The following is a 21547-nucleotide window of genomic DNA, read 5'->3' as shown; positions in this document are numbered from 1 at the left end:
CGGAACCCCAACCCTCTAGTAGCGCGTCTGAGATCAGATACATTGTAAGGAATCCCAACCCTCTCTAATAGCGCGTCTGAGAACAGATGCATTGTAAGGAACCCCAACCCTCTCTAATAGCGTGTCTGAGATCAGATGCATTGTAAGGAACCCCAACCCTCTCTAATAGCGCATCTGAGAACAGATGCATTGTAAGGAACCCCAACCCTCTCTAAAAGCGCGTCTGAGATAAGATGCATTGTAAGGAACCCCAACCCTCTCTAATAGCGCGTCTGAGATCAGATGCATTGTAAGGAACCCCAACCCTCTCTAATAGCGCGTCTGAGATCAGATGCATTGTATGGAACCCCAACCCTCTCTAATAGCGCATCTGAGAACAGATGCATTGTAAGGAACCCCAACCCTCTCTAATAGCGTGTCTGAGATCAGATACATTGTAAATTCTTCTGTATTTGGTAAAATTTTCAGATCTGAAAACGGCAGGGAACCCTTTAGGCTGCAGCCCGCTGGCGCTGACTGCGCTCATGCTTGGAGAGCGGTGACGTCACCAGCTCTCCAGGCATGAGCGCCGGGTGTCCTGTTTTTTTGCAAGCGTGCGAATGGGGGCATTGGGGGCTTGTTGAGCACCCGTCAAACTCACTTTTTTTGTCTCCCCAAGCACCAATCTTGGGAGAGTGTGCATGCACACCGCGTGAGCGGGGACAGGACAATTTGAATTGCCGAAACTAAACTCGGCAAGCACCGCGCGCTCAGCGCTAGCGTGACTGCTGCCTACGGGATGCCTGAGAAACCCCTGTTTGTAACGACTCTCACTTATAAGGAGCCAGTCTACAGTGGAGTCTCAATGTAAAAAAACGTGTTAACTGAAAAATTGCTTTTTAATCCAGAAGGGCTTGCTGCAAAGGGATTTTACTGACCACCCCGCAATAGCTTGATAGGGGCCCTATCCTAACATTTTGCATTTTTTTTGTAGCAATATTGTTCTTTTAGGCTGCATCCACGCTGGCGCTGACCGCGCTCATGATTGAGAGCGATGATGTCACCAACTCTCGAAGCATAAGCGCCGGGTGTCCTGTCTATTTTGCAAGCGGGGGCATTGGGGCATGTTGAGCGCGCTTCAAACTCACTTTTTTTTGTTTCCTCAAGCGCCAAGCTTGGGAGAGCGTGCGTGCACGAACGCGCGCGCCGCATGAGCGGGGATGTCAACATTAAGAGTACAAGAAGTAAAAGCGCCGAGCGCACAGCATGCTCAGCGGGGAGGCAGCCTAAGATTACAAGGAAATAAGTAAAGAGTTACTGAATTGTTTACTGGTTCTCGCTAGAGATGGGTGAATTATTCGCACAAGTTCGTATCCGTTGCGAATATTGCATTCACTGACCCATCTGAGACCAGACAAAGACACCTTTTTTTTAATTATTCATTTGATTTTTGTAAACATTCGTCAAATTGAAGGTAAAACTAAATGTTTTCTTGAAGTGACAACAATCGAAATGAAACGCAATCTTTGGCTGATTTCCATGTTTTCGTGTGGATTTTTAGTGGAAAACTGCAACGACGAATGTTTACAAAAATGTGATGAATTCTTTGCAAACCAAACTTGGATACATTCATCTAGAGCAGGGGGGCGCAAACTTTTTTCCCTGCGCCCCCCTGCCGGCTGTCCCCTCACTCCCGCGCCCCCCTCCCAACCCCAACTTACCCGCGCTCCGGCGTAATGACGTCACGTTGCCATAGCAACGTGATGTCACATGACCGCAGCGTCATTTTGACGCCGCGTTGCCATGGCGACACAGGGAGGAAGCCGCCGGAGCCACGGTAAGTTAGGTTTACAGAGGCCCTGCAGCTCCCCCGGCACTTAATTTAAGTGCCTTCGGGAAGCGCGCAGGGCCTCTGTAAACCCCGCGCCCCCCGTCGGCAGTGTCGCTCCCCCCCTGGGGGTCGCGCCCCACAGTTTGCGCACCGCTGATCTAGAGTCCTCACTGGGGAGATCACCCAGGCTGGGAATTTATTGACAAGTTGATATGACAACTGTATTAGAAGTATTTGTTTTTTTTTAAAAAAAAAGCTGCTTTTTAAAAATCTGATTGTATCGTGTACGTTTATACAGGGGCCTAAGAAATAAAACATTATTTTTTATTATAGGATTGGAAGTATCTGACTAAATTCTGTTTCCTGCCAAACATAGGGAGACTTTACTACCACATAAAATACGCACAGGTAAAGAAGACGAGTTCTACTCTATTTTCGATGGCATCATAAGCCAAAAAAACACGATGTATCATAGATGTTTAGGGTTCTATGGTCTTACTTGGGCAAAAATATAGGAGTGTCATCAATAATAAAAATAATACATATTTTATCTCATAGGGCAGGGGTTCTCAACTCCAGTCCTTAACATCCCCCAATGAAGGTACTAAATGACTACCTCCAGGAGAACCCAATGGTTTAATCCGACTGTCTTATTTCCTTGACGGGTGCTGCTCACTTTGTGGGGAAAAAAGGACGACTCCTTATGTCCCTGCATTGACTGTCGAGAACTAAATAAGATCACGGTGAAGAACAGGTACCCGTTACCTCTGATTCCTGAACTACTGGAAAGAATTTGGTCTGTAAAGGAAGAGGAAGGTTATAAAAATAACCCAAAAGCATCCTATTTGCACTCACTATCAGCAATAAACGGCTGTCACACGTACGTTTCGCGCCACCTAGAAACGTACGTCGGTTTTAATGACGTCTTTATCGTGACATCATCAGGGAACGCGGGTACGGAACGGCGAGTGGAAGCTCTGTTGAAACAACTAAAGACGCCAGGTCGTATATATCTCTAAAACAACGCCGCAATAGTTATGTGCTCGGTTCATATATGTGACTGCTTAGATGAATTCAGTAGCTAAGCATAGTTAGAGGAATACAGATACCGCAACCTATACGTACTGTTAAGGTTGTGTCATATGAATTTACAGGCGATCAACAGCTGCGGTATCCCCTCTATAGGGACAGTTATATTAATAGTGCAACAGGTTTATTTTAAACGAACAATGAACACATTGACCAAGATGCCTATATATATATACATACGAGACATATACACTACATTAGTAAAGTGATATATAGCGGCTTTGAGATAATTTTCAATTATACACAGTATCTATTAATTATTTACACATGAAGATAAATATACCTTTATGTGTTACTATATATGACTGTATCTATGTGACCATTGGTGCATCATCATATATACTTGATGTCCTCCATCTCAATCGATAGGAAGGGACACCTTGTTCATTAATATAAGTCATACTGATTACTCACCTTTTTGTACCTACCCCGTTTCTTTTATAGAATATATTTTGGTTCTTTGTATATTTGTTAAATAAAGTATTTTAATATGTTTAGTAAGTGGCTAACGGGTTGTTCCCAAGGATTGAATTTTTCCTAGCCGTTTATTGCTGATAGTGAGAGCAAATAGGATTCTTTTGGGTTATTTTTATAGCCTTCCTCTTCCTTTATGTCTCTATTATTCCCGTATGCACCCTATATGTATATACCTTTCACACATTTGGAGAGCGGCAGTAATTTCTGTTTCTGTATAAGAATTTGGTCTGCCAAGATCTTAACCAAGTTGGATCTCAGAGGACCGTTTAATTTGGTCCGCATTCGACCGGGTGACGTGTGGAAGACAGCTTTCTGAAGCCTCTACGAGCACTACGAATACCCGGTGATGCCTTTTGGACTCTGTAATGCCCCTGCTCCCTTCCAGCATCTAATTAACGACATTCTCCGGGAGTTACTAGACAGATTTGTGGTCGCATACCTGAATGATATCTTCATCTTCTCAGATAACATCTTGGATCACCAGAAACATGTCCGGATTGTTCTAGAGTGTCTCCGAAAGCACACATTGTATATCAAATTAGAACGTGTGATTTTGAAAAGACCAGTGTGCACTTTCTCGGCTATGTTATTTCCCCTGAGAGATTGAGGACCCAGGCAAGATTCAAACTGGTGGCACACCCATTCCTCAAAATGAGAAGGACATTCCGAGAATTGTGGGCTTTGCTAATTTCTACAGACATTTTATTAAAAACTTCTCTGGCATTATTGCCCCAATTACCCGACTCACTTGAAAATAATTTAAATTCGAATGGTCTCCTGAAGCTGATTCGGCGTTTGAATGACTGACTGAAGTGGGCTGGAGTTGAGAACCCCTGTCTTAGAGCCCTTTTCTATATACGCTGAAGCAGTGGCTTGGGACGTTTTCAGTCTAAAATTCCTGTTGATTTGAATTGGGATGTTCTGCCAAAAACAGACGATTCAGTTTATATAGAATAAAGCCCTTAATCTCTTTTATTTTAGGTTATGACTACATGCTTTAGCTACATTTCTGTCTTCTCACCCTCTTTGTATTGCAGGATAAATGCTGCGTAAATGTGCGACTTTATTTTGATACCAATTTACAGTGGCCGTCTTTATTTAATGATAAATCAAAAGTAAGTTAAAGTCAACACTTATTTTTCAGAATGACTGAAATCAGGTTACACATGAAGAAAGGATAGAATAGAATATTGTAATATGTATATTTCTTTTTCTAAAGAAGTCTGCAGATAGCCAAATTTTATTTATTTTTTGCTTATGTAAGGAAACATTCTCGCTCTGTGCCAAGAAGTCTAAATACAGTAAATCAGATTTTAGCATATGATGAGTGGTGCTCAAAAAATCACGTGGTACTATAAACAAAGCTTGTTAATGTCTTGTAATAAATGGCAGGGTGTCTGATATAGAGAAGGAGAAAAACTGGAAGAGCACTACTGTAGGTATCAAAAAAAGTAGAAAGGATGGTGCGTATCCCATAAAAAGATTATTTATTGGTCATGGAAAAACAGGGCAATGGAGAGCCCTACCAACGTTTCACGCTTCACAGAGCGCTTTCTCAATACGAGAGCTTCTGGTTTCTCCAGAGCTTTAAATGGCCGTCTAACAGATAAGGTTGTGGCTTCTTATTCGCTCATAGGACTTGCAAGATTTGAACTACCATTTTGTTTTTGAACAAGGGGCACAGACACCGGTAACTTCACCGGTAAGTATCTCGGGTTCAGGTCAAGGGACCCCCGGATCTCATCCTGTAAAATAAACAGGCCACCAAGATTACTGCTTTAAACTCCTGTAGCCTGAGCCTTCCCTTTATTTTACCCTTTCAGCATTGTCAAACTTCATTCTATGTCTTACACTTTACACATTGTTTAGCCACAAATATTTATACCATCACTGACTTGGAAGAGATGTTTACCACATGTAAAAGGAAAAAAAGTGTCAGCCCTAAAGGAACAACACAATACAATATGAGTGCCCTATCATTCCTCCATAACTCTTTGGAGAAATTATGTTTTTATTGTTTGATTATTGTGACCTTTGCAATTTAATTAAATAATCTTTGTATCTACAACTTTGGCAGATTTGTTATCCTAACCAAGAGGAGGTATCCCAAAGGAACCAATTTATTACTTTGAGCCCAGGAAACAATTTGTCAGGATGTCAGGTATAAAAATTCTGTATTAATGTCATTTTCTTTTTAGACATCTTGCTTTTTCTCTTGTCTTAAGACGACTGATGCAGAATAATGGTCCCAATTATTACACAGTTTGTCCTAATTAATATTGAAATTACGGTTTTCAAATGGCAAATAGAAACTCAACGTCTTTTGCTACTTTCTGTAAGTGACAAAATAGGTAGCACTATTGATGGTCATCTGATCAGTCTTAGTCCAATTATAGATGCAGACGGAAGGTGTCCTGTCTATTGGACAACCATTATTTAAAAGCTTCCTGAGCTAATACATGTGGTAGGAGGCCCTACTCATGCACTCTGCCCAACAAGTATGTCCCAAGGTTTGCATTGTCACAGTTCAGATTATATAACAAGTGGTGACTCGGCCGTCTCAGGGATGAAGCCTTTGGTCGTATTTTCCTATTCTTCAGCATAAGGCTATCATGATGTCTTTATTTTTTAGTTGATAAAATCGAATGCGACTACGCTCATAGACTGTGAGAAAGAACATATCATCAATTCAACAAATGAGGGATGGTGGTTTATTGGGCTAAGTAACTGCAAGGTAAAGTACCATTTTGAAAGAAGAAGAATATCATTTAAATTGTATTTATTATTTTACCTTAAAATTACACATTTTTTTGCCACAAAGGTTCACACAACGTCCGACTTCGAGAGATTTTTGCATATGTAAAAACGAATAAAAGTAACAGCTCCAAAGGAACAACACAATACAATATGTGTGCCCTATATTTCATCCATAACTCTTTGGAGAAATGTGGGTGTTTTATGTTTGATTTTTGTAGCCTTTGCAATTTCATTAAATAATCTCTGCATTTACAACTTTTGCAGTCAATTCAACACAGGAGGGATGGTGGTTTATTAGACAATCGGCTATCAAGCAGCTTGTTTGGGTCACTGCTAGAGCTGCTGCCCAGAATAGCAGAGGTTGTGGGTTCCGATCCATAGGGCCTAATAATTAACATGTATCTGTAGACTAATTTTACCATTCAGTGTATTGTCAATGCTTCTACCGTTGCTATGAATCAAGTGGATTGGTACCAATATGTACAAACTGTGCAGCCTGACTATTGTTCAACAATTTCCCCTAGTCTTAAGTAAATTCTATAACCTTTTTTTTTATTTTGACTTATCATTCAGGTTTCTTGGTGTATCTGATGATGCCAGCTCAGAACTCGTGGTTAAATTACTGTAAATCAACCAAAATCAATGCAAGGTCCCTTGGTGCACTGACATTTTTATTATACAAAAATACTATTTGACAGTTGACTGTATACAGATGGGTGTCTAATATGTTACTCTACTCATTTCTCTTTTTGAATTGTTGTTTTTAGGGAAGCGGGTTACACCTTGAATACTTTTTGAAAATGACAAATGGTAACAACTATTTGACCCGGCATTTCCCAACTAATATGCACGGTGAGAAATGTTTCAAACATATGAACATCTTCACACTGTTTTGGTTAGATTTCAATATGATCTATTACAAATAAGGGTATTTAAATCTAAAAAGATGAGACTCCCGGGAGGCATGCATACCAAGGTGGCTACTTAAACCCTCATCTGCCCGTTCACCATTGTGTTATTTGTATTATTTGTTATTTATATTATGTCACGTGTATTACTGCTGTGAAGCGCTATGTACGTTAAAGGCCCTATATAAATAAAGACATACATACATATGCACAACCCAGCTACCATAAACTGGGTCCTCTGCAAAAGCAAAAAGTCCACTTGCTAACATTAGTCAGTAGTTCTGGGGGCTAGTGGTTAATCAGAACTGCTGCTCGACCAAATAACTCTCACATGGGCGCAGACTCAATTTACCTCAATATCTGTCAAAACAGCCTCCAGCCTGAATTGCTTTCAAAATAACACAACAAAGAGGCAGAATATGACAGAGTTACTATCTGCCTAGGGTGACCAGATTTTGAAAATGAAAAACCGGGACATTTTTTTTTTTACATAACAGTTTATTTATTGTAGTACACTTATACTTACGACCATTAGTCTTTGTTACATAGTTGTGTGTGTGTGTGTTGACCTCACTAATCGAACAAAAAAAACCCAGATGTGAATGATTCTGAACCCCTTAACCAGTGTCTGGATGCCCCCTCTTCACAATTTCTAAAGCAGCAATCCCGCCTGGGATCTTACCTGATCCGCAGTCCCTCAAGGTATTATACTGGAGGGGAGGTGTTCCCTACCTGTCTTTCGAGGTCTCCCGTGTGAAACTTGAGTCAGATCTGGAAGAAAGAAGGGTAGGTTACTTCGGTGTAGGTATACGGCAGTTAAAATAAGACAGGGAGGGTGAGAGAGACAGAGAGAGACAGAGACAGAGACAGAGGGTGGGTGAGAGAGACAGAGACAGAGGGTGGGTGAGAGAGACAGAGACAGAGGGTGGGTGAGAGAGACAGAGACAGAGAGTGGGTGAGAGAGACAGAGACAGAGAGTGGGTGAGAGAGACAGAGACAGAGTGGGTGAGAGAGACAGAGACAGAGAGTGGGTGAGAGAGACAGAGACAGAGAGTGGGTGAGAGAGACAGAGACAGAGAGTGGGTGAGAGAGACAGAGACAGAGAGTGGGTGAGAGAGACAGAGACAGAGAGTGGGTGAGAGAGACAGAGACAGAGAGTGGGTGAGAGAGACAGAGACAGAGACAGAGAGTGGGTGAGAGAGACAGAGACAGAGAGTGGGTGAGAGAGACAGAGACAGAGAGTGGGTGAGAGAGACAGCGACAGAGAGTGGGTGAGAGAGACAGAGACAGAGAGTGGGTGAGAGAGACAGAGACAGAGAGTGGGTGAGAGAGACAGAGAGTGGGTGAGAGAGACAGAGACAGAGAGTGTGTGAGAGAGACAGAGACAGAGAGTGGGTGAGAGAGACAGAGACAGAGAGTGGGTGAGAGAGACAGAGACAGAGAGTGGGTGAGAGAGACAGAGACAGAGAGTGGGTGAGAGAGACAGAGACAGAGAGTGGGTGAGAGAGACAGAGAGTGGGTGAGAGAGACAGAGACAGAGAGTGGGTGAGAGAGACAGAGACAGAGAGTGGGTGAGAGAGACAGAGACAGAGAGTGGGTGAGAGAGACAGAGACAGAGAGTGGGTGAGAGAGACAGAGACAGAGAGTGGGTGAGAGAGACAGAGACAGAGAGTGGGTGAGAGAGACAGAGACAGAGAGTGGGTGAGAGAGACAGAGACAGAGAGTGGGTGAGAGAGACAGAGACAGAGAGTGGGTGAGAGAGACAGAGAGTGGGTGAGAGAGACAGAGACAGAGAGTGGGTGAGAGAGACAGAGACAGAGAGTGGGTGAGAGAGACAGAGACAGAGAGTGGGTGAGAGAGACAGAGAGTGTGTGAGAGAGACAGAGACAGAGAGTGTGTGAGAGAGACAGAGACAGAGAGTGGGTGAGAGAGAGTGGGTGAGAGAGACAGAGAGTGGGTGAGAGAGACAGAGAGTGGGTGAGAGAGACAGAGAGTAGGTGAGAGAGACAGAGAGTGGGTGAGAGAGACAGAGAGTGGGTGAGAGAGACAGAGAGTGGGTGAGAGAGACAGAGAGTGGGTGAGAGAGACAGAGAGTGGGTGAGAGAGACAGAGAGTGGGTGAGAGAGACAGAGAGTGGATGAGAGACAGAGAGTGGATGAGAGAGAGAGAGTGGGTGAGAGAGAGAGAGAGGGTGACAGAGAGAGAGAGGGTGACAGAGAAAGAGAGGGTGACAGAGAGAGAGAGGGTGACAGAGACAGAGAGAGGGTGACAGAGACAGAGAGAGGGTGACAGAGAGAGAGAGAGAGAGGGTGACAGAGAGAGAGAGAGAGGGTGACAGAGAGAGAGAGAGAGGGTGACAGAGAGAGAGAGAGAGAGAGGGTGACAGAGACAGAGAGAGGGTGACAGAGACAGAGAGAGGGTGACAGAGACAGAGAGAGGGTGACAGAGAGAGAGAGAGGGTGACAGAGACAGAGAGAGGGTGACAGAGAGAGAGAGAGGGTGACAGAGAGAGAGAGAGGGTGACAGAGAGAGAGAGAGGGTGACAGAGAGAGAGAGAGAGAGACAGAGAGAGGGTGAGAGAGACAGAGAGAGGGTGAGAGAGACAGAGAGAGGGTGAGAGAGGGTGAGAGAGACAGAGAGAGGGTGAGAGAGACAGAGGGTGACAGAGAGAGAGAGGGTGACAGAGAGAGAGAGAGCGTGACAGAGAGAGAGAGAGCGTGACACAGAGAGAGAGGGTGACACAGAGAGAGAGAGGGGGTGACAGAGAGAGAGAGAGGGGGTGACACAGAGAGAGAGAGGGGGTGACACAGAGAGAGAGAGGGGGTGACACAGAGAGAGAGAGGGGGTGACACAGAGAGAGAGAGAGGGGGTGACACAGAGAGAGAGAGAGGGGGTGACACAGAGAGAGAGAGAGGGTGACACAGAGAGAGAGAGGGTGACACAGAGAGAGAGAGAGGGTGACACAGAGAGAGAGAGAGAGCGTGACAGAGAGAGAGAGAGAGCGTGACAGAGAGAGAGAGAGCGTGACAGAGAGAGAGAGCGTGACAGAGAGAGAGAGAGAGCGTGACAGAGAGAGAGAGAGAGCGTGACAGAGAGAGAGAGAGAGCGTGACAGAGAGAGAGAGAGAGAGCGTGACAGAGAGAGAGAGAGAGAGCGTGACAGAGAGAGAGAGAGCGTGACAGAGAGAGAGAGAGCGTGACAGAGAGAGAGAAAGAGCATGACAGAGAGAGAGAGCGTGACAGAGAGAGAGAGAGGGTGACACAGAGAGAGAGAGGGTGACACAGAGAGAGAGAGGGTGACACAGAGAGAGAGAGAGGGTGACACAGAGAGAGAGAGAGAGGGTGACACAGAGAGAGAGAGAGGGTGACACAGAGAGAGAGAGAGAGAGGGGGTGACACAGAGAGAGAGAGAGGGGGTGACACAGAGAGAGAGAGGGTGACACAGAGAGAGAAAGAGGGTGACAGAGAGAGAGAGAGGATGACACAGAGATAGAGAGGGTGACAGAGAGAGAGAGGGTGACAGAGAGAGAGAGAGAAGGTGACAGAGGGTGAGAGAGACAGAGGGTGAGAGAGACAGAGACAGAGAGAGAGAGAGGGACAGAAAGGGAGAGGGACAGAGAGGGAGAGGGACAGAGAGGGAGAGGGAGAGGGTGAGGGAGAGAGGGGGAGGGAGACACGGGTACACACACACACACACACACACACACACACACACACTGGTATACACACACGGGTACACACACACACACACACACACACACACACACTGGTACACACACACACACTGGTACACACACACACACACACACTGGTACACACACACACACACACTGGTACACACACACACACACTGGTACACACACACACTGGTACACACACACACACACTGGTACACACACACACACACTGGTACACACACACACACACTGGTACACACACACACACACACACTGGTACACACACACACACACACTGGTACACACACACACACACACACACACTGGTACACACACACACTGGTACACACACACACACTGGTACACACACACACTGGTACACACACACACACACACTGGTACACACACACACACTGGTACACACACACACACACACACACACACACACACACACACACACACACACACACACACACACTGGTACACACACACTGGTACACACACACACTGGTACACACACTGGTACACACACACACACACACACACACACACACACACACACACACACACACACACACTGGTACACACACACACACACTGGTACACACACACACACTGGTACACACACTGGTACACACACACACACACTGGTACACACACACACTGGTACACACACACACACTGGTACACACACACACACTGGTACACACACACACACACACACACTGGTACACACACACACACTGGTACACACACACACACTGGTACACACACACACACTGGTACACACACACACACTGGTACACACACACACACACTGGTACACACACACTGGTACACACACACACACACTGGTACACACACTGGTACACACACACACACACACACACACACACACACACACACACTGGTACACACACACTGGTACACACACACTGGTACACACACACACTGGTACACACACTGGTACACACACACACACACTGGTACACACACACACACACACACACACACACACACACACACACACACAGTGGTACACACACACACACACACTGGTACACACACACACACACTGGTACACACACACACACACACACTGGTACACACACACACACACACACACACACACACACACACACACACACACACTGGTACACACACACACTGGTACACACACACACACACAGGTACACACACACACACACACACACACACTGGTATACACACACACACTGGTACATACACACACACACTGGTACACACACACACACTGGTACACACACACACACACACACACACACACACACACACACACACACACACACACACACACACACACACACACACACACACACACACGTACACTGGTACACACACACAGACACTGGTACACACACACACACACAGACACTGGTACACACACACACACACACACACACACACACAGACTGGAGTACAGAGGCAGCCACAAGCAGGTGGCTCTCCGCCTCCCCCTGCACCCACCCCCATCTCCCGCACCTAAGGGGGGGGGGGGGGATAGGAGCGCCGGGACACAAAGGTAAACTGCCGCCCCCCCCTCCCCCGGAAAATAACAGTTTTGCTTCAGTATGTACAGTAACAGAACCCTACAGGAACAAGCTCATGCTTTAAAGATCCTGTGAGAAATATTCTGCTAAATATCGTCCAAGTTTTGTTTCCTAATTTCTGGGTTTTATCTTCTATAAATTGTTTATTCAATGCATACAAATATGATGGGCCGATTAACGTGTGGTTCGGGGGTTCCTGTGCCCTCTTTCAGCAACTGCTATCCTGTTTCAGATATACGGACATGCTCTCTGTTGTTGGACAATTCTTTTTTCTGAAGGATTTGTTTGTTATTTTTTGTTTATAGCAGCTTTAATGACCACTCTATTAACATCTTTCCTTTTCGGAGTTAGTTTTGAATATCTACCACCTAATTTAACTATTGAAATGTTTAAATAGTGAATTGCTGCCTTCTGACTAACTATATTGTGACTATTTTTCTGAAAATCACATTGAGATGAATCTATTCTATTCTGAAAACCTTTTGGGCTAATACAGTACTACCCATAATATATATTCTACCCCTTTTTTCAGCAGTGTAATATTTGGGGGATGAGTTTAATATTCACACATTAACCATTATACTCTTATCAATGTAGGCATATCATACTTTAACACGTTTTTTTCGTCGGTCACACTATTGGAATGTGAACTTTTATTTTTAGTTGTTTCACTATGGTTAGAATCAGAATATATACAGTACTTATTGTGTATTTTCACTGCGGGCAGCCTTTTAATCGTTTATCTTTTATTATATAATTCTGCGAGTATTTGCATAAAGTTGATATCAAGACTGCTTTAGTGGTATCAACACTGCTTAATTCCCTGTCCATTGGGTTGGATTGTTCTTAATAGTATTACAAAACTACACAATACAGTACATTTTGTGTTTTGTCAGAAAAGTGACCTATCTTGAGGTTTATATACTTGATCATTTAAGCTTTGTACTATTTACTATAGCACAGGGGTAGCCAACAGTGCAATCAGTGGCTCTTCGACTGAGCCACTGATTGAGCAACCTGTGCTAAAAAACCTGACCTGTTTGTAGACAGTGGTCTGCCCCTCCTGTAGCATCTATATCGAAAAGATCAAGGACTTTTCGACGGTCACAAAATATTAGTACCATTTGTTCAGCTGATAACTTTGATTTTATAAGACGGTGTAATTGCATGTCTGACAATTGTTCACAGTCAATAAAGAAATATATATATATTTTAAAGTCTACAAAGATGGCCCTATTGTATATTAACTTTTATGAATTTATTTTATAGAAGTCTTCTGTGACTAAGACTAAGGGAGATGTTTTTCTCGTACAGGTATTGTTGGAGAAAACCTCTTACTGATCTTCGCTTTCACCGGTGTTTTGGGAGTTTCTTTTTATTATTCCCGTGAGTTCTTTAAAAAAAAAAAATCATTTTTATATTTCCAAACTTTTTTCGTTTTCCTGTTATACTTATATTGTATTACATATTGTTTACTTTATATGTTTTAGTTTTTTTAAAGGAAAGACGGTTGTTCCATACCACTTTCAAAATGCTGATTGCCTCCATAGGAGCAGAAGGTAATAAATATGCTTCATTATGACATTATTTAGAGTTCATGTTGTTAGGATAAGTAATACAGCTGAACCCGTTATAACACGGTGCTCGGGGTCCACCCAATGCGATCACGTTATAACCGGATCGCGGAAAAAAATGGCCGCGATCAGGGGTTCCGCGTCCGCCAGAGGCGGCGCAGCGGCACCCCCACGCAGGACTTACCCGGCATCAGCTATCTCCCTGGTGTGTGTGTGTCATTTGTACAAGTACTGTACTTCAGCATTACAAAAAAACACAACAGTCAATATTACACCATTTATGAATCACAGCTTTCAGGGGTAACAGTAAATGGGGAAAAAAAAATTGTGCTCATACAAAAAGTAAGAAACAATTCACACAAAAGGATAAAGCACCCAGTTATTGACTGGAATGTGGGAATAAAAGCATTTATTGAAAGTCACTACTGCACTGAGGGGTGCTCCTCTGCTTCCTAACTAGGTAGTTACGACCATTATACCGATAGTGGTTTATGATAGTCGCCATAATAATCCCTGAGCTCTGACGGTCCCCAGATATCAATGATGCACAAGCTGTGGGACTTGGATCTCTTGTCACCGATACCCCCAAATATCCCTAAACCCATGTACAGACTTCCAGTGATCCCTGACTGGTGGTGCCCCTGGTCTCCATGCTGACGGGACAGGGCAGTACCTGGGTGATGAGGCGAGCGAGATCATTGTGCAATTTACAGGTAAGCCGTGAAGATGCTGATGTTGCCGGGCAGTGTGGTGAGCTCCCGTTCCGAGCAGTCCACCCACAGCAGCATACCGTCCTATTTGCAGTGACGGGGCTGGTTCCCCGGCCGAGCCGCGCTGACAAGCTGCAAGCTTGATTGTGTGCTCTTGCTGCCGGCACCCCTCCTCCTCGGCGTCAAATGACCAAGTGGGGTCACGTGACATCGCGTTGCCATGGCGACGTGACTTCACATGATGCCGCGGGGTAATTTGACGCCGTTGCCGAGGAGGGGGGGAGGGGCGCCGGCAGCAAGAGCACAAAATCAGAAAGGTAGGAGATTTGCTTAAATCAAGAGCCACGCTCAAACCACGTTATATGCGGATCCACGTTGTAGCGGATCGCGCTATAACGGGGTTGAGCTGTATTATTATTTAACTAGTTGCCACTACCCCAGTGATAATGTAACCAGATGTATACATGCCCTCTCTTCATTAGTTCAGTAAGGACAGATAAGAGAGAAGGGTACTTTATAAAATAAACAAGTTAAGAAGATAACTAACTAACGAACTAAAATAAGTCTCAATTTAAATTGTTTATGTGTAACTATATTAAAAAACAGTCAAACATGCATTTTTAAATAGCATTAGGCTGCACTTATAGTGCGGGCGACGCGACGTCGCTCCAAAACAAAACAATTGACTCCGTCACGAGCGCTTATAGTAAGCGCGACGGAGCGACATCGCGACCAAAAATTTGGAAGCCGGGTAAATTTGATTTTTCAGAGACTGTCTCCACATGTGACTGTCTGAACCAATCAATGACCGCGTCGCTAGCGACATTGCTGAAAGTTAAATTATAACTTTCGCGGACGGCGACGGGTGACGTCATCGGTCGCGTCGCCGTTGCCAGCACTATAAGCGCATCCTAAGTCAACAAGATTTAAGTATCACTGAAATTAGTCCATTTTTGTTCTACATGTTTCTTCATCTCTAAAGGTAAATTTTCAATCCTTTCTGGATATTAAAATCTTTTTAGATGAATAAAATACTGTTTGTATCAAGCCACATTTTAATACTAATCATTAGCTTTTATTGAATACTTTGTCCCATCTTTCTAATTAACCCTTAGGATGCCCTTATGACTTTCCCCAAACATAAATGTCAGAACTCTACTGGGTATATATAAGCCGATCCGTACAGTCTGACACGGAAGCTCCATTGAAGTCAATGGAGCTTCCGTGTTAGACATCACGGATCGGTGATCTTGGAGCTTATAGAATAAGCTCCTATGAGCGGTTATTATTTGTTTTCTAGTGGGAGATCCCATTCACTGCTACATCGGCTTGGTCGGAAAGGAAGTGGCGCCCCCTCCACTTCTGTTTGTATTACTGGAAACCGTGATGGTTATCCCAAGCGATCACTTGGTTGCAATCCTGGAAGTCTCCCAGCACGAAAAGGTTTAATAAGAAATGGAATGGAAAACAACCATTTTTTTCTCTGCAATAACAAGGGCTAAAAAACAAAAGTATAATGCGTGGTGCTAAGGACTGTATACAGCTATAGTGATAATATTATGAATATGGTGAATCCTATATGAGGTCTGGGATATATTCTTGATTGTAGGGGGGGGGGGGTACTGGGTGTGGTATCCTAGTTGGTAAACCACCATAGATGGCACTCAAATTGTCCAGGAACCCAAAGGCTGAAGATCACCCCAATGAACAGTACCCTAATCCCTTTGTGGAATAATGATATAACCATGTAGCAAGCAAGAAAAACTCACGAATCCGCTGCAGCGTCCAAGTTGATCCCACCAGACCTCTAGGTGTGCCTCCGTCATTGGAGATGGATGCAGATAGAAAAGAGAAGTGGCAAAGCACAACCGGAATCATATAAACAAGAAAAACTAGGAAGAAAGTGCGTTATCCATAAAAAGATTTAATAGTCATGGAAGGAAAAAAGGCAAGGCATTACCCTACCAACATGTTTCATGCTACACAGCACTTTATCAAGGCATTGATAAAGTGCTCTGTGTAGCACGAAACATGTTGTTAATGCCTTGCCTTTTTTCCTTCCATGACTATTAAATCTTTTTATGGATAACGCACTTTCTTCCTAATTTTTCTTGTTTGGATGATTCCGGTTGTGCTCTGCCATTTCTCTTTTCTATCTGCAATAACAAGGGCTAACCTATGGGCGGCTGCCATTCCAGAGGAATAAATACATTCTATATTCCCAGTTGTAATAAATATTTGTACATGTATGAGTAAGTAATTCATAAGTATAGTTAACACCCTGTGCTCAGACTGTGTTCTCAGTGAAAATAATAATTATACATTTAGTATTATAAATGCACTTTGCGCTAAAAACATACACGTGAAGATTAAAAAGAATGTGTGCAAAGTCACAGCCACCCACTAATACTAATTTTGAGGTATGGTGCTATAAACAGTCATCAGTCATTTTTGTTCCCTTTTACAGTGGTCAGTCGTGTACTTTTCTGTATTCACCTTGGGACTTTTGCTCAATCTGGCGAGACCAATATATCAATTCTAAAACTTGGTAAGTTTCTTTACTGTTATTCCATTTAATACATTACATATCATTTAGGGAATTTACCAAACATGCTGTTTTTCAGGAAGACTTACACATGTCATCAGTTACATATCTCTTCTCTCAACTCTGCTTCTTATTGCCCAGGGATTTACAATAACAAGGTAACTGCAAGTAAAAATATGTTTAATTATAAAAAGAATAAATTCTACCTGGTGCCTTCAATTGACTTTTTATACAGGGATTATTACTGTAAGCTATGTCATCATATCTCTGTTCCCAGGAAATACCTGAAAAGGAGAGGTAACTCTAAATGTATTATTATTTCCTGGTAAAACATTTTTTATAGATACATTTTAGGTTTGTTGAACTATAAATCATACTATCTTCATAAAATGAGTCACACTGTCTTCACCTATTTTTATTTGGATCTTTCAGTTCTTTCACTAATTTTCTTAGTTGAATGTTTCATCCTAGATAACATCATAATTACATATTAGTCAACTTTTATTGATACAAGGTACACATTGTTCTGTTTTGTTTCTTTTGAGCAGTGCTTCAGAACAATATAATTAAAAGCTGCAGTTCAAGCAATATCCTACGTGTTTTTTTTTATAAATCAGTTCTGTACTATGAGAAAATACTTGTACAGTAGCATTTAAAAAAAAAAAAAAAACATTTACAAAATCCCATCCCCTTCCTCTTCTGAAACAGGCTCTGGCACACCCCTTTTTGAGCCCTGCCATCTCTCTAGCAGTGCACCAATTTTATCTACTGTAGTGACCGCCTGGTCACATGATCTTCCCCCACAGAACTTTGCATCTTTGGTCTTCTGATGTACTGACAGCCATTTAGTGAACCCCCGAGCTGAATCTTCTCTGACCAATCACAGGAGAATGGATCGATCGGCAATTTATCTAATCACGTCAGTGAGCAGATTGTATAGATGCACTTATTGAATGGACATTTTTATTTTAAACGGCAGCTTGAACTCCTGCTTTAAACAAGTGAAATATATTTACAAAGAAGAGCATAGCCCTGTCAAGTTGCTCATTTTCAAGGCTGGAAATGGTCTCACGGACTTGAGTGCAGTCTTATTCATTGAAATACTTGCACCAGATCCCAAATCTTGGCCCCTATGTGACTAAAGCAATGTTACTGTCATGGAATGTCCACTGCACTCTTTCTGTGGTCTGGTAGTGACTGACTGATCGCCTTTAAAATCAGTTATTCTACTGAACAGGTGTAAAAGGTATTATCTTAGGAGAGGAAGCACAAATAATTAAAATCCAAAGTACAGCTAACCGGTAACTTTGTGGGCCAATTTGAAAAAGGTAAAACAATAGTAATAAAAATTCTGTAAAACATATTTTAAACATACATAGATGGCTGTCAAGTACGGCACCCTGCGAGCACGCGACCTGCATACGGGACAAGGGTTAATACTCACGCTCGCAAGTGCTCCCACTTTTCACCTTCAAATTAGTTACATCGCTCCTAAATCCGTCCCAATATATCACCGTCATGAACAGCACACAAGTGGGCACGTGACTTAGATATGCAACCAGGGTTAATACACATGGCGACTTTAGCCAACTCACCTTTCACCTGCGCAAGGTACCTCCAATGAGTTAATATTAACCCCTTACTCAATTGCACTCCTATCTATACATTTCCACCACCTGAGGTAGTTATGCAACCGAAAGATGTCAAATTAATATTTGCTTGGGTCCCAGGTCCCTGTTTATTATAGAAAAAACTATGCACTTTAACACACAAAAATCGGTTGTATCAAAATGTGTCCGAAAACGTAAATACTCTCTCCAGAGCGTGCAACAGTTCAATCAGAGCCCCATGGCATTACTTATTAAATGTTTTAATACATATAAAAATACAGTGCTTAGGTTACAGAAAAAAAGTATTACAAGAACATACAATTACAATAAAATGCAGAACAGTTTCTCAAAATAAAAAGGATATAATCATTAAAGAAAACCTATACATCACCATATGTCATATGTTTTCTCCCAGAGAGGTCACTGGTACCGAAGATGAGGTCTCACGTATTTGGTCCCAAATACACCTCTGTTAAGATCTGATGTTTCATAAAACCTTGCTCTCATGTAGTATTTTTCCCCATTAAGATGAGATAAACCCAGCCCATGTTGTAATTCGGCTTTGAGATTGACAGTTTTATGACAGAGGGAAAAAAACTCTTCTACCAAACGACTTTAAGCTTTGAAATACCTTGAGCCAGGGTCATGTTAGTGTTGGGAGAACCATAATGTACTTACATCTCTAGATTATTTAACAATACTACCCAGGCCTGGCCAAGGGGCAAGCAGGCCATAAAACATTTCTTTCTATTTTTTTTTTTTAAATCAAACTGTTCCCACATTAACCCACAAAGCACCAAATACCAATATCTCATGATATTATCATGACAATGGACATGTTTTTTTTATATATATATATATATATAAATGTTTTACCGGGAAATAGTACATTGACTGTTAGCTCTGTTCTGGGCACAGAGTTATGTTCACAATACATGGTTACATTAAATGAACAGAGGTTAGACATTATACTTAAAGGCATTTCATGGAGAATTAGAGATAATATATGTTATGGGCATGTGTAACAGTTACAGACAAGATTAAAATGTGAGACAGCGGAAGTCTTGCAAGAATTTAGACTGGTGGCGACTTTTTGAGTCTCTGGTAGATTGTTCCAGACGTGTGGTGCTTGGAAACAGAAGGAGGAGCGAGCGGATACCTTGTTGAACCTTGGGACATGTGACATAATACCACAATTATATTTAAGACATCGGGAATTTTTGTCAAAAACAGATGATGTCTCTATAGTAAATTGTGTGACAAGGCTAATATTTCAGTCAGGGCAATAAAGTATTTAATTGTAAAGGCATCATTTGATGCCTTTACAATTGTTCTTACTGTCCTCATTGTTAAGTTCCTTGATGGGAAGTTGCCTGAATCCAGTGGAGTGTTTTAACGCCAGTCATTAATAAGATTTGTGTGTGGATGGCACTGTGCAGTCACCATCCCTTTACCCTGTAAAACTATACAACACATCACAAAATCACAGCCATAGCTGTCCGTGATATGTTGCTGTATCTGTGATATGTTATCTTAATATTCCACAGCAAATTGGCAATAATCATATTTTGTTTACTTATTTCAGAATCCGGCTAAGAACAATTAACACTGTAATTATGTGTTTCTTAATTAGTGTTTTTGCCATACTTTCTACTGTGTTTTATAGCTATGAGAATGTGGTGAGTATAACTTCTTCATGATCATGATGAATTTTGTTTGATATTTGCTGTTACAACAATAACAATTTTTAATTTCTACTACATTATTTAATGAAGCACAGAGTTGCAGACACTTTAGGTTTTATAGCAGGGGTGGGAAACTCCAGTCCACTAGGGCCACCAACAGGTTAGGTTTTCAGGATCTCCCTGCTTCAGCACAGGTGGCACAATCAGTGGCTCAGTCGAACCTGACCTGTTGGTGGCCCATGAGGACTGGAGTTGCCCACCCCTGGCTTCTAGCCTTTGCTGTTTGACAAACATAGACGCCTGCTAATCTGTGCCAGTGAATATATTACCAGTGTTTCTTACACAGGGTGCCATTTTCCTAAGGTTTGTATTAGACAAAGTGTACCAGAAGTCTCGATATTAGTGATCTTAGTGTGGTGTTCATGAAAGATTTTGCTTTACTTTTAGAATAATACAAAATAGAATTTGTAATTAGTTATGAACCGTGATATTATAACACTGTAACTGGAAATGCAATTGTAGGAGTAACCTTGTACAGTATGTAATTTCAGCACATAGGCTGTTTTATACGGACTCATTTAAAATACTGACAAATTGATAGGGGGTGTCTATAATTCCATCATACAACAATGGGTTCCTTGTGGGACAAATGTTGGGAAGCACATTATTATACTGTGAAATCTTGATATAAACACTAATCTTACAACTTGTAAGGAAGTGATCAGAGGTGAAATCTATACGATATTATTATTACTACATATTATTATTATACGTTTCTGAATTTCAATTGCTGTATATCAGAGGTGTATAACTCCAGTCCTCAAGACCCCTAACCGGTCAGGTAAGGATATCCCAGCTTCAGCACGGGTGACTCAATAAGTGAGCTACCTGTGCTGAAACTGGGATATTCTTAAAACCTGACCTGTTGGGGAAGGGGAGGGGGGGGGGAGGAGGTATTGGGGACTGGAGTTGAGCACCTCTGCTGTATATAATGGAGAAAAGCAGGGTTCCAGACCTGTCTGAGACGTGTAAATGTGTTCACAAGTGATATTGTTATTTGTTGTATATAGGTTACAAACTGTCATGAACATTGTACACCCATCTTAAATGACAAACA

At 42.5% G+C, this 21547-nt stretch overlaps 1 protein-coding gene across 2 annotated transcripts in view; it reads left to right on the top strand.

Annotated features, from left to right (window-relative positions):
• The window catches only part of LOC142465938 (transmembrane protein 145-like), a 30161-nt gene that overhangs the window by 296 nt on the left and 8318 nt on the right, over nucleotides 1-21547 (top strand). The window contains exons 2-11 of one of the 2 annotated variants that reach the window (XM_075570417.1): nucleotides 2144-2218; nucleotides 4414-4491; nucleotides 5454-5537; nucleotides 6009-6110; nucleotides 6901-6985; nucleotides 13621-13692; nucleotides 13797-13865; nucleotides 17058-17138; nucleotides 17215-17293; nucleotides 20331-20424. In XM_075570417.1, coding sequence (XP_075426532.1) covers nucleotides 2144-2218; nucleotides 4414-4491; nucleotides 5454-5537; nucleotides 6009-6110; nucleotides 6901-6985; nucleotides 13621-13692; nucleotides 13797-13865; nucleotides 17058-17138; nucleotides 17215-17293; nucleotides 20331-20424 — 819 coding nt within the window. The remainder of the gene's footprint in view (nucleotides 1-2143; nucleotides 2219-4413; nucleotides 4492-5453; nucleotides 5538-6008; nucleotides 6111-6900; nucleotides 6986-13620; nucleotides 13693-13796; nucleotides 13866-17057; nucleotides 17139-17214; nucleotides 17294-20330; nucleotides 20425-21547) is intronic. The other variant, XM_075570418.1, reaches the window with a different exon arrangement.

This window comes from Ascaphus truei, chromosome 14, assembly GCF_040206685.1.
Source record: "Ascaphus truei isolate aAscTru1 chromosome 14, aAscTru1.hap1, whole genome shotgun sequence".
In the NCBI taxonomy this organism is placed as follows: domain Eukaryota; kingdom Metazoa; phylum Chordata; class Amphibia; order Anura; family Ascaphidae; genus Ascaphus; species Ascaphus truei.
The sequence above is the reverse complement of the archived record's forward strand: the minus strand, read 5'-3'. Positions and strand labels throughout refer to the sequence as shown.